This window comes from Haliotis rufescens, unplaced genomic scaffold (genome assembly GCF_023055435.1).
Source record: "Haliotis rufescens isolate VD_foot unplaced genomic scaffold, xgHalRufe1.0.p SCAF_11, whole genome shotgun sequence".
NCBI classification, from domain to species: domain Eukaryota; kingdom Metazoa; phylum Mollusca; class Gastropoda; order Lepetellida; family Haliotidae; genus Haliotis; species Haliotis rufescens.
The window spans coordinates 9,349,493-9,363,099 of NW_025963791.1; the positions used below are offsets into that span (position 1 = coordinate 9,349,493).

The 13,607-nt window shown below is 38.2% G+C and overlaps 1 protein-coding gene across 2 annotated transcripts in view; it reads right to left on the reverse strand.

Annotated features, from left to right (window-relative positions):
* The window catches only part of LOC124146374 (glutamate receptor ionotropic, NMDA 2B-like), a 103,796-nt gene that overhangs the window by 27,034 nt on the left and 63,155 nt on the right, over positions 1–13,607 (reverse strand). For both annotated transcript variants that reach the window (XM_046516639.2, XM_046516640.2), the window contains exons 5-9: positions 10,351–10,493; positions 8,155–8,344; positions 5,835–5,973; positions 3,323–3,543; positions 659–785 (exon numbers count right to left, since the gene is read on the reverse strand). In XM_046516639.2, the coding sequence (XP_046372595.2) occupies positions 659–785; positions 3,323–3,543; positions 5,835–5,973; positions 8,155–8,344; positions 10,351–10,493 (820 nt within the window). The remainder of the gene's footprint in view (positions 1–658; positions 786–3,322; positions 3,544–5,834; positions 5,974–8,154; positions 8,345–10,350; positions 10,494–13,607) is intronic.

The following is a 13,607-nucleotide window of genomic DNA, read 5'->3' on the forward strand; positions in this document are numbered from 1 at the left end:
CTCAACGAGGTCTCTAACACACGAAAGGGCTAAACGGATGTTTTCTTTGAGCGAGTCATATCTTTCTTACCCACAATGGTATTTTTCTGAATATCCGGATTTGAACAGAGTTATCTTTCTTGCTTATTTATGTCGCCATGTTTGCTAACACGTTTTCTGCCTGTTATGTGGTCGTTTTAGAAAACAACTTCGATGAAAAAATGATTTTTATGACCATAGTATCGAAAGGCCACAACCTTTTATCCATTTTATATAAAACAAAACAATGTCTGTGTTTCTTTATAAGAAAACATAAGTTCAAAAGACAACAATTAATAACTCTAAGGTGGACATTAATATAATCCATTTAAATGAGAAAACATTCTGAGAAATGTAATTGTAATTTCAATTCAGTGAGATGTCTTGAAAAAAAGGCTTGGTCCTTGATTTAAATGTGATTGATTTCCATGGTATCAACCAATTTGGAATGTAAACCAATTTCCTGTGAAGATCGAACGAACAGCTTGAACACTTCCCCACACAGAGTTGTATATCCAGTGGATTCTCCGTGAGGAAAAGTGTTGCACTAAATCATATACAATGCTTTACTTTGTACATCATAACCACGACGTCCTTGAGATTTAAGATTAACTATTCTATATAATTTATAACAGCCTACCTCAGCTCCCCACTGTCCGTCATAAACTTCAAACAGCTCATAGTCAAATTCAAGCTCTGCGCTGAGTTCGAACAGAAGGTCTATGCTTAATCCAGTACAGCACTTCGTATCCGTCTCGTTACTCAGTCTGCAAAAGCATATTGACATGTTAACACGCAAACCGAAACACGTTATTCTGACCCATCAATTAGACCGTAGTTTATCATTCACAAAATGTTCAACACAAATCCCCTAAACAAAGCTTAATTTGTAAATGTATGTAACACAAAATCGATTATTGAAGAAAAGGACTGGTAAAACGAAATCTAATTCACAATGATAGCATTTTAGTGAGCATGGCAAAGTAAAGATAGTGCACCGCCTTGCCTTGCGGTAATAACAGACGAACGTGGCCTTCGAGTCGGTGCCGCGTGGGTCTTGCAATATGGCCTTTGGTGCCAGCAGTAAGGGATTGTCAGGCTGAAATCTCCAGTTGTCATTACGATATTACGATATATGTCGATTCGGATGGTAATTATACAAACATGGTTTACCGCGAGTGAGATTATGAGTGACATATCTCTCCAAGCTGCTGTGTAAGGAGGTTCATTTAGATGTTTGAGTGCATCGTGCCAATATCACACTCTGGGACAACGATTACTCGTTCCATCATGGTAATAAGGCACTGATTCACACCACTTGTAGTTAATACACTATCTGTCCAGATAAGTCAGCATCTAACACTTGCCGCAATAAACTAGGAACTGTTCCACTATGCACGACTGCACAGATAATATGCCAAATTGTTTTCTGGAAGAAAGGCCACGTTTATTGGCTCCAAGAAAACCTTGTCAACCAACATTCTTTTGATTTTGTTGTGTGTATTACGTTAATGCTGCGACAACCTTTAATGTGTTAATTGACTGTCAAAAGGAGTCATATCTCAAAATGAAAAATCAATGATAAAATAATTGGAATTCCATACACAAGACGTTAACTTATGATTATACTGCTACGATATTGTAGCATCCTGGATAATTAAATAACATCCTGAATTGGCTCCTCTCCAAATAACTACAAAAAGGACTAATGATATATCGCGACGGTCCATTTACAATACTTCTTTTATTCAGAATCGGTATCTCTGAACACTATCATTCGGAAACGGCAGGGCTTTTCAAAGCAACATTAAATCTAAAATTACAGTGCAAGCGAATGTTAAGTCGACCATGTATGCAACATGATCCGCTTTCTGTTCATTGCATAACGAAATTACGTGTATGAGCATGAAACATAAAGTAATTTATAAATAAAATAATCAACAAATGAATAAATGAATTTATGTTTATGGGCTTAAATCTACGTTTATTGCTGTACCTTTATTACATTATCAGTGAAAGTAATAACATTATGGTTTAGCAGACAAAAACATATTGTCGTAAACACATCATCAAACATGGTTTATGGTATCGCGTATGACTGGGTCACTAATTGGAATTGAATTCCAAATGTTTAATGTGTATAAATTCGCGAATTACATTTTAGCGGTTTTGAAACGAAATAAACTCCATCGAGTATCAGTAAACTACAGAATAGATAATATACAATCGAGTCAATGATACCAGAGAAAATATTCGTCTTATATTCAGATCGATACAAATACCACACTGGAACCAGTTCGCTAATCTACTTTATTCTGATATTGTCCGGTGTGACAACTTAAACTTCGGACCTAATAATGTCAGTGTGTGATTAAACATCAAAATGTAAATATGAAATGTAGATTATGTCATGAATTTAATGAGACTGTCCAACACATTATCAGTGGATGCACAGCTCTGGCACATACACAGTACCTTAAGCGACATGATGGAGCGGCTCGATCATTTTATTACCGTCTTCGCCACGCTTGTGGTTTTGACACAGAGGTCCATCTATGGTACGAATATGTAGGGGACGTCATGGAAAATGATCAATACAAAATTCTTTGGAATAGGCCCGTATACAACCACAGACGTATCGAGGCCAACGAACCTGATCTTGTCCTTTTTGATAAATCCAATGAAATCAATTATATTATGAATTTTCTGTTCCTTTTGACACCAATGTGATTGAGAAGATTTAGGAAAAACATGGCATCTGAGTAATGCAGAAGGTTGCAGCGTTGGGGAGTCTTCACATTCTCCGAAAAGTTATGGGTGGGTTTGACTAGGCAGCGCTTCCTGGGAGAAGTCCCATTCGCTGTCTGGGCTGCGTGTAGATGGGGCAATGGGCCCTGAACTGATAATGAGCCTAACCAGCCTGACAGTGCCAGGATCACCCAAACCCTCTTTGCTTCATTTTTTAATTTTACTCTACACATAATAATAATAACCTAAATTGGGGACAATTGGGGACAAACATACCACAGATTGGTGTTTGTTTCCTTAAAGTATTAGTGTTGGACATTCGTGATTCTTTAGGTTCGTTAATGGCCTATGATAATCTCAACTGGTCCCACATTGTAGCCTCATTTATGTAGATATGATGGCAATGTGGTCAGAAATGGCCATGTGAAGTGACCATCAATGCCTGATTCCTTCACCCCTAAAGTGTAATTGGTTTCAAAGTTAGTGTGAACAAGGTCTGAAAACTCCCTGGAGTGTTTTGAGACCACATGCATTATTCATTCATGAAAATATTCACCGTTTGAATGTTTCCTTGTCCCGAGGGTATACCTCACAGGCGACGGTATGAGGCCCACACACGCCCCCTTGTGGCATTTCTTGGTAGATAACATACGGGTTCTCTCTTAACGTTGCTATTCTGAGAAAACGACGTTTTGGTTTTCCCTTTGGTGGACCAAGAGCCTCCCCGGGCCACGTGATACGACGCATGGATAAGCCTTCTCGTGTCCATTGACCGACCTGGAATCATAGGATAAAAAAGAACCTTTGACAATAAGGAATAAATTCTTAAGGCGTCGTAAACATTATTTCTTATTTCATTTTCTGAGAAATGTTGCGTTGCAATTTCAATTGGCTGGTGGTTTGTTAATAAAAAGCTGTATTGTGGTTTTTTTCCTATTCTCTAGAGCTTCATTGCTTTGAGTCATCTTGCAAAAAAAGGATAAGGAACTTTTGGGGCTGGTTTGGAGTCATTATGGCTGTGGGAAACGATTACGAAAATACAATATCTGTATCTTTGTGTTTTGTTTGGATTTTCGGATTTTGTTTTTTTTCAGAGATGATTATAACAGCTGAATTCATAATTTTCTTGAATTAAAAAAATCCACATATGCTGTTAACGATGTCTAACTGAGAATTGCGGGCATTTCGTTATCTTAAAAAAATTAATTTCCTATGGTATTATCACTTAGAGTGGTTTGTAGTTTCCATTTACATGAGTATTCCAAAATGTGTTAATTATTTCAGTTATCATAACTATACAGCACAAGATATGGCCATTGAAAACCATGAGTATGCTGTCATTGCAGTAAGCCTAAGGCATTTACTCAATACTGTAAACTGTAAAAAAAACTGTAAAAATGTGTGTCTCAATATAATTGGTTGACACGTGATTCAGATGAAATCTTTGGGCCTTATCACGGCGTGTGAATACTTTTCTTTCTGAATAACGATTTCCTCGGTCTCTAAGTGTTAAAGATGCGTAGTATTTCCTGAAAATTGAATTCATAGTTAGTATGATTTAAGTTTTTTTTAAATTCTCATTATATAATAATTACCAAGGTTGTTCGAATGTCAGGACAGTATACGTTCTTAAAGCGACAAAATCCATTTCATATTCATAAGAAATCTCTGTCAACAGTCGATTATATGATTCAGACAATATCATGAGCACGTTTTCACGGATCACAATAGCGATGATACTAGGTGTTCGCGGAAAGGTGAGCGAATGGTGTCTTATCGGTGGCACCCGTCACAACCACATGCTAAAGCAAGGCAGTTGCTCACCGGAAAACTAACACGGGAACATATGGTACAAGTTAAAATAGGGGACTGCATCGGGCACCATTTTTGTCAACGATGCGTCAGATTTGAAAATGTTGTCCACATGTCTATCATAATACATATTGAAAGCTTTACTGGGGCCTTAAATGTTGTAACTTTAATCAAACAGCTTTTGAGAAAGATTCGCATGACGCTTTTTAAAATCTCCGAGGAAAGAGAGTGCTCGGTAGAGCCTCAAAAATTTTGAAAAGTAGACAACAAGGCTGGAGCTGCTGTAATATTGCTCGACATAGAGGGAAAGCCGACTATTGTGCTCGACATAGAGGGAAAGCCGACTATTGGAACGTTGAACTTGTCATACAGTCTCGTGGAAAATCTTTGGTCATTCTGAATCTGTATGCATAGATCTAAATATGAAAGAGACGTCTCACCAATGTCTCCTCTATTTCTAGTTGGGTAAATATGTGAAAGGGAATTATTGTGATTCTTATTTGATTGTTATATGACGTCATCCATTTGTCGTTGATCTTCCGGCATTCCAGAGTGACTTTTCACTTCCTGGTATGTGAGCACACGTAGGAAGAAAGTGCCACATATATTGTGTATCTGTTAATATTCATATCTACAATGTCGCTAAATAATACGTAACATCTCTTATATGGTGTTAGTTACAGTTGTATTACAATCAGCACACTGAAATCATGGACAGATGATAGACATTTAGGTTACAATTTCTATCTTGGTCCCGTTTCACAGCGCCAGCGTGACTCTACGAGTTGTAACGCCTCCAATTGATGGGAGTCGTAGCAATATATATTTGTGAAACATGGCCCGTTCCTTTCATACAACCCTATTATATATTTGACTGGTATAACTGTTGATATCAAATACCATACAAGGACTTAATAATGGATATATGTAATCAGTAGTACATAACATAAAAAATCAAGATGAAAAACAAGCAATAAACACTCCATTGGTCCTTTATCCTGTGCTGCATTAAGTCATTTGTTTTCATTGTTACAGTTACTTATTTTGTATGAAACATTTCATAAAATGTTCATTATTATCACATTACATTTCAAAACACAAATATTTGCATAATAACTACCGCTGAAATTTTAATGTAAAATATATATCAAAATGATAAATCAAGTATCAAATTATACATATAGTCTACTCACACTCATCGATAGGTGACTTAAAGAGATAGTTGATGTTCGCTAACCAGGAATTATAAACCATACCACTGTCCAGTTTTTGCCGCCTTTAAGACTGTTTCGTTGTATATTGATGATCTTCAGTTTGGGATGCATCAACTGTCCGGCTGCATTAAAGTCGATTTCCTGGCCCCCCTTGTTGATCATAGAGACACTTCGAAGTTTTCTACGGAAAGCAAATATTAATCTCTCATTAGTGTTCTTGTAGAATCTGTAGTTATTCTTTGACGCAGATTAATCAATATTTACTGGCGAAATTAACACTTTCACATTTTCAATGCTGTGTTTATTGCCGTTGAAAATAGGGATAGTTATCTGAGTAAATAAACTAGTCGGCATATCAATGCGACCATTAATATTTTCGGCAACTGCCTCGTAAACATTTGGATGGCTTGTGAGATTTTTTATCACTTTGCATTTACGAAAATGTTATTTCGTCATATTATGTCATAATCAATCAAAAGAACACGTTACAAATTACTGTAACACTGCCTAGTGCGTTGCATCGTATTGGGTCTAGACGTTTCCTTATACATTTGCAATTTAGTTAAATATTCTTTTAAAATAATCGATAATATTCATCTGCCAGAAACTACATGCTTCCTTTTTGATTCCCCTATAGACAACACGTCTAATCTTCAAAGTTTCGATATCTAGCAATATTGTAAAGTAGCGCAATATATTTTATTGTTCGACACATGTTTCAGACAATTTAGTTTTTTGTGCAACAAAGCAAACCTTTTATCAATTTTCTCCAAGCTGGCTGATTATTTTCGAAAGAATCTTAATCCCAACACGGAAAATAAAATGGCTGGTCTCTCAAAAGCTCAGAACGGCAAACCATTTATTGTTTGACGTCAAACACCTACATCAGTTGGATAACCGAAACCCATTATCTAAGTCCGATCGATAGAGAACGACTTTATGTTCTGGAACTCAGAACTATAAACTTAGAATTATCCGTGACCGCAGGGGGCATATAATTTTAAAGTTACAAATCCAAAAACACTGCTTGGAAATTGTCTGGTTAATATTTTGCAATAATACCGTTGCAAAGGTTTCCATTGCAGGCAACAGAAGTTTGTATTTCACAAATCAATATTTGGGTACATGCTGATAAGTCTGGAATAAAACTAAATATGGTTTACCACATATATACACCCAAAACGTACAATATGTTTTGTTCGTTTGTTTGTTTTTAACGCCGCGCTGCAATATTCTAGTTACGGCTGTCTGTAAATAATCGAGTATGGACCAGACAATCCAGTGATTAACATGATGAGCCTCGGCCTGCGCAAATGGGATTTGATGACACGCATCAACCAGGTCACCGAGCCTTACCACCCGATCCCGTTAGTCGCCTCTGACGATAAGCATGGGTTGCTGGAGATTAATTCTAACCCGGATCTTCACGGATATAATATGTAAATGTGTTCGATATTACTGGATGTAGTCCATGATTTTTAGATTTAAGGGTAATCACCAAGCGCTGATTAATCCCAAAACGACGCTTTCTTATCGTACTATTTTTTGCATCACTGGAGTTTTCTACACATAAGTCCCAACTGGTAGTTATGACAATGGTGTCGTTTAGTTGACGTTAATCACATAAACTGCGACAAAAACACAGTTCCATATTCATAAAAAATCTCCACTCTCTTGAGTTCATTGTACGATCCCTGCTACATAATAAGCATGTATTTATAAATCACTATCAAATAGTGATGATACCAGGTGTTAGCGAAAAGGTGAGCGTACCCCGCCCCACCGGTGGCCCCTGTAACAAACACATGCAAAGGCAAGTCAAATGTTGACCTGATCAAACACGGCAATACAGGCTAAAAGTCAATTTGGGAATTCATTCGGACATTTTTTGTGTTATTGATTTCGTCAAATACACACAAAAACATGTTAATTTCTCATAGTTTAAGTACAGGTAACTCCGGATCTAACGAAGTCGGATATAACGAATAATAGGTTATACCAAGTAAACCCAACTGCTATAGCAGGGAGCAGGAATAATGTTTTCTTATATGTGCATTACCAATATTACAAACTAGTTAAGATATCCCTTTGAGTGATAACCCCTTTGAATGTTAATGAGTAAGCAGGTTGGGTTCAAGGCCGCTTGGAACAGTAGTCCAGTTAAATCACGGCGTGTCATCTTAATGTGGGATGAAATCCTGAAGTGATGCAGGCCTCAGACGTTTGCCACTTTGGTGAAAACCAATAGCTGATAAACCTAGAAACATAATCGGGGCGAAAGTTATGACCGAAGCTGACTTTTCTTTGTCATTTACTTCAGCACATCCTCATTAACGAAGTAGTCGGTAGTCCACGTACTCACTCATACATATGTGCACCACCTGTCCAGAACCCCGTGTTGTTGCTGCTGCAGGTGAAGTTAGGGGTCTGAAGGTTAACGCTGCCACCCCGTTCCGTATCCTGTGCTATCATCTTGAGTGCGTTTTTCCAGATTTCTACACTCGTGTCAATGGCCTCCGTCATGGCTCTCCTCCCGTAGTCGTACCACACACCTGGATTTCAAATTACATTTACTCAAACACAAACGTAACTGAGATCATGTTCTTGTTAATCATAGTATGAGTGGGTGAGGATGATTTAACGCAGCTTTAAACAGTATGTTAGTTGTTTCACAGCGTGTAAACTTGAGGTGAGGTGAAATTGGGTTTTACGTCTCGTGCAAGATTATTGGACTTTTATAGGGTCGAGCATGCATGAGTGTTTGTGTGTGTGTGTGTGTGTGTGTGTGTGTGTGTGTGTGTGTGTGTGTGTGTGTGTGTGTGTGTGAGAGAGAGAGTGAGAGATTGTGTGTGTGTCACTGCATGTGTGTCTCTCTCTCCCACGGGTGTGTGTGTGTGTGCACTAGCCTAGAATATTGCCGGTTTTATAGTGCTAGCTCACCGAGATACCATATCGCAGTTTAACATGGAGACTCCATGGGACTTAACCCCAAAAAGTACGAGAATCTGTACTTTACTGAGACAGTGTTATAACATTTGTTACAAGCAGGGTGTCGATTGTACCTAAGAGGGCATATAATGACACCGCCTGGTCCACAAGGTTAATCGCCATATCGATACAAAAAGAGTTGTAGGTCTTGACAAATCTAGCCCATATTTTCTTACATTGTTCCATCATTGCTTTGTTGAATATCGTATTTCAAACCGGCGATCAAATCTGCATCATTATACCCCGCCATGTTCATAACCAAGAGCGCAAGACAATACGTACATGCGTCTATTTTGCATAATCGGAAACATTCCTCATCCTTCATGATATAACGATGAATCCATCCCACAACTATGTGTTTATTCTTTCAGAACTATCGGCAAGGCAATAAAGCCTTCAATACTTTAGGCGTAAATATATACGTGCATTTTAATTGTAAATCATCCGATAGTAAGGTTAACGAGGCTAAGTTAAAACCCATACTTTCGATAGACTTAAGAAACTGAAGAAATAAAACAATACTCCTGTGCACTTTTGTTTTCAGTCAGATCCCGAACTGTCCACTTCATGTATGTGGTTTCAGGGCATAACGTTCCCCGCGACGCTTGTAAACGCGAAGACTCCCTTCCGCTCATCATTAAACCAAACTTGTCTCCGTCGCAGTTGTGGCCATACGCTGTGACTTTGACAAAACTGACGTCGCAGCCGCTGAGGCAGGTCCGTCAAAGTGACTGCTCGAACTGGTCGTCTCGGGCGAAGACCTTCAGCGCGTAAAAGGTTCCTCACTGTCTGGGCTGATATCCTACGCAATCCTGGTATTGCCGTAGTCGTGGAGGTGGCCGTGGTAGTTCTTTCACGTGTGTGACGTAGCCGTATGAAACTGTCCCGAGGTCTAGTAGTGATACGTGGTCGACCGGATCAGGGAAGGTCACGTGTTGTTCCTTTTGTCTGATAACGGTTCCATCCTCTTGTAATTGTGCTTGTCAGTCGACTGTGTCAGTCGTGGCATATTTTCGCTGTTCGTTTGCTGTTAGATTGTGATGGCATGCAAATGAAAACCCACTGTTTATATAGCGCAACAATTGGTGGTGCACGTGCATGGCATGTAGTTGTGTTTCGGCACCAGGCTCTCACGCGATTGTTCCATCTTTTCACCAAACTCCTGCAGTGCCTCATTATTGCGCACAAAACAATCCCAATCCATGCGGAAATGAAGACTTATTTTTTGGTATTAATTTTGTATAGAATCGGCAATGCCAGATAATTATGATTTGAACACTTTTGTGTTTTTTGTAGAGTATATGTTTGAAAGGAAAAACAAATATTCATAATTAAATTCATATATGTTCGTGGTTGTGTATACTTTTCTCATATAGGTATATATAATGTAATTGTGTCTTGTAAGCCAAGTTCAGCTGGATGTGCAGGTTTTATATGTCTGTTATAATACACTGATTTTACTTTGTAGGGCTGCACATGTGACACATAAATAAACATTACCTCGTAAAGGTGCAAACCTGACGCAAATGTGTTTTAACCATTGCAAAAGTCCACCCAGATACTCACGTACCGAACAATCCATAAGGCAGTTTTGTTGGATTAACCCAAGTTTTGCTGTTTTTGGGTACTGAATCCATTGATAAAATCCACACATATTCAGATCCTGTAATTTTCAGTTTGCGTGCGCATTCCATGACGACGTATGTTTGCGACCTGAAAAAGAACGTGCTTGTGTCAATGATTTTCACCTTTAAATTTGAGTGGGTGAATATTGTAATATGCCACACTGATACTACAGCCATATAACTCGGGACTGTACATAATCGAGACCGGAACAGCCAAACTATATTTTATTTTTTTTATCGTATTTGCAATGAAAGAACGTCAAGGGCAAAGGACCAGCGATCCACAAGGCGACCGTATCTCTCCGAATATCGTAGGCCACTGTTGACGAATGGGAGCTACGATCGTCTCAGCGCTAAGACAGCTTTGTGGAACGGGGCCCAGGCCATATATGTATCCACCTAATCTTCATTGGTTGACTAATGTTCCAAGCATTAATTCGGAGGTTCTCCCTCGGAATCAACGCAGGGATCCTACAAATAGGAACGAACCAAACGGTCTCGCGAGCGTTCATAATACTTTGGATCAAAGTGTTTTTCATTCATATGACTATTTACGAAGTTAGTTGACCCTGCTAACTATATCCTACCTGAACGTGGCAATATATGTCCAAAGTAGACACGCTATTCAAAACAGCGTGACATGAGGATAATTGACGGATACCATCTTTCAAGTTCTGATCAAAACCACGTTGGCTTGTTCGTTATGGAACGTTTACAAATGTCATCTTAGAGCTATTGGCTATTGAATTATATGTTATAGATTGGCATCCCTGAAATGACGTGGCATCGCGACATGTGTGTATTTCAATAGTACCTTCGCGGTTTTAATGGTACCTGGCAGTTCAAAATATCCATGAGCTTATATCTGCCAATGTCGTGTCAATAAAAAGACAATTTATGTACCACATTGTCAGAATTGTAAAACAATATTTTTATCATCCACGCATGTATAGCCTTGTAATGTCCAACATGTATATGCTTGCATAAATGTACTTTGTCTCTTTGTCTTATTAAAATATACGAAAAGCATTTTAGATACATGAATATCGTGATAGCTTCATTTTAAATTCTAACAAGAACACGAAATGACGAGGAAACAAAATGTAATCCAGACACCCTGTACAATATATACATTTATATTTTTTTAATATACCTGCATAAAAAGATTCAACACTTTCTGCGATATCTTAAATTAGAAGTTTTTTTCTCAAACACATCCAAAGAAATATTTAAAAATAAAATTAAAATAAGATGGCATGATAGGTGTGATAGTCATTCCGTCGACACGTTCCATAGTGTGAGCACTCATAATCATGTGGCACCATTGTGCGATACTACTGCAGCCCCGGGTCTCTGTGGAAATTGCTTCTAACATCACAAGTCAACCTTGCGAGATGGAATTTATCGCTTCAATAACACGCGCCTAGCTTGAAGACTTACTTCCACTTTTTAGAACTGGGTCTTTTCTGGACAGCAATATTTTGTTTTCAAATTATCGTATTTAGGTCAGTTATTGGTTTTGATGACGCTTGAGTGGTTGGTCGGTATGCGGAAATATTCAACTTTCAATTAAGCGTAGCAGTTTCAATAGAAAATCGGTTTTTAAAGAATTCTTTGCAGTGCGGGTCTAAGAAGAATTGAAGCTGAAGTTTGAAAAGACTCTTTGATACTCATTACTATTACTCGGATCTTTTCACAGATAGTGTCTGGCTAGAAACTGTGTGAATTTTAGTTGTACGTGTCATGGGCGCATTGACGCTAAATTAGATCAAAAGGGTATCTTTAATAGGCTTTTTTAATTCACATTTGTAAGAATGAAGTTGAATGCAGGACATTGAAAAGTAACTAAACACTTGATGGACTTTTGTGTCAGTGAGCCAAGCTATGATCTGCGCGCCGTGGGTTCGAATACAAAGTTTAACGATTATGACCCTTTATCTTTTATCACATACCTTCCCCGAGGGGTCAGAGTGATCTTTCTCGCGTTGGGTGCTTCAGCCACAGTATCAAGCTTACACAGCGTATTCAGAAATACTGTTCAAGGTGGCGTTAAATCCAACTTACTCACTCACTCACTCACTCACACGTGTTGGACAGGAAACTAAAAATATCTACAATACCCTTCATATATTCACCCTCAGAACAAATTACATATATCATTCGAAGACAAAATTTGTTCAAATCATGTGTCTTTATTAACACAATCTGCGAAAACCATTTCAGACTAGGAGTAGAAATTATCTGCAATACCACATGGCTTCGCGCTGAGTCGACGGTTCCACCTCAATATAACTCTGCACAGAAGTTGAAATCTCCCAAATCAATATCCAATGTATTGCTTTGATAAACGATACCGCGATATTCGGACAAAGAAAATAGGGTAGAAAAAATATATTCCAAAAAATAAGAGCCTATCCGAGCGGTGTACTAGAAAAAAGTAGAAACCTCTTGATTGCTTCAATCTCCTTTCCAGACTCTGCAAAGGATTTAGATTAAAGGATTTACAATAGCAGGCCAAAATCATTGATGAAAAAGGGACCAGGCTTATGTTTCAAGACGCACATCGAAATTGTTCACACCTTCGCAGCGAGGCACTTAACACCAAAGAGATTGTGGGAAACTTTGCAATCACAAAATAATCTATTACTTAAATCTGTTTCCCTTCCTAGAATTCCTGCATGGCCAAACACACGTTAGCGGTAACGGACTTTTTATTGACAAAACCAAACATATTTACAGTCAACGAATAATTGGCCTGATGCCCTGGAGAAAACCCACAATAAAAGTCAGGCTAAGAACAAATTCCAGTTTTAGAAAGGGATTGAAATGTGGATCGTCTCTGCTAGCCACAGAAGCAATTCACAAGAATTGTGTCATTTTTCAATTTATGAAATGGCGCGGCTGTTCGTAGGATTCACCATATATTACACCCAAGTATTATCTATAATATCATCAAAACTCTTTTATTAAAATGAAAGATTGACATAAAGAATTATTGAACAGCTTAAATTAATGGTGACAAAGCAATGGCTCAATGTTTGGTAGGGATTTCCTATTAGAGACGTGTATTTGTACAGACAGAAGCCATGAAACTGAGAATTTGGGAAATGAATTGTGTATACACAAAGAAATAAATCAGCCTTCATGGAAAGAAAATGACCAGCTGTTTCACCTTGTGCAAAGAACAAGGAACCGTAAGGCA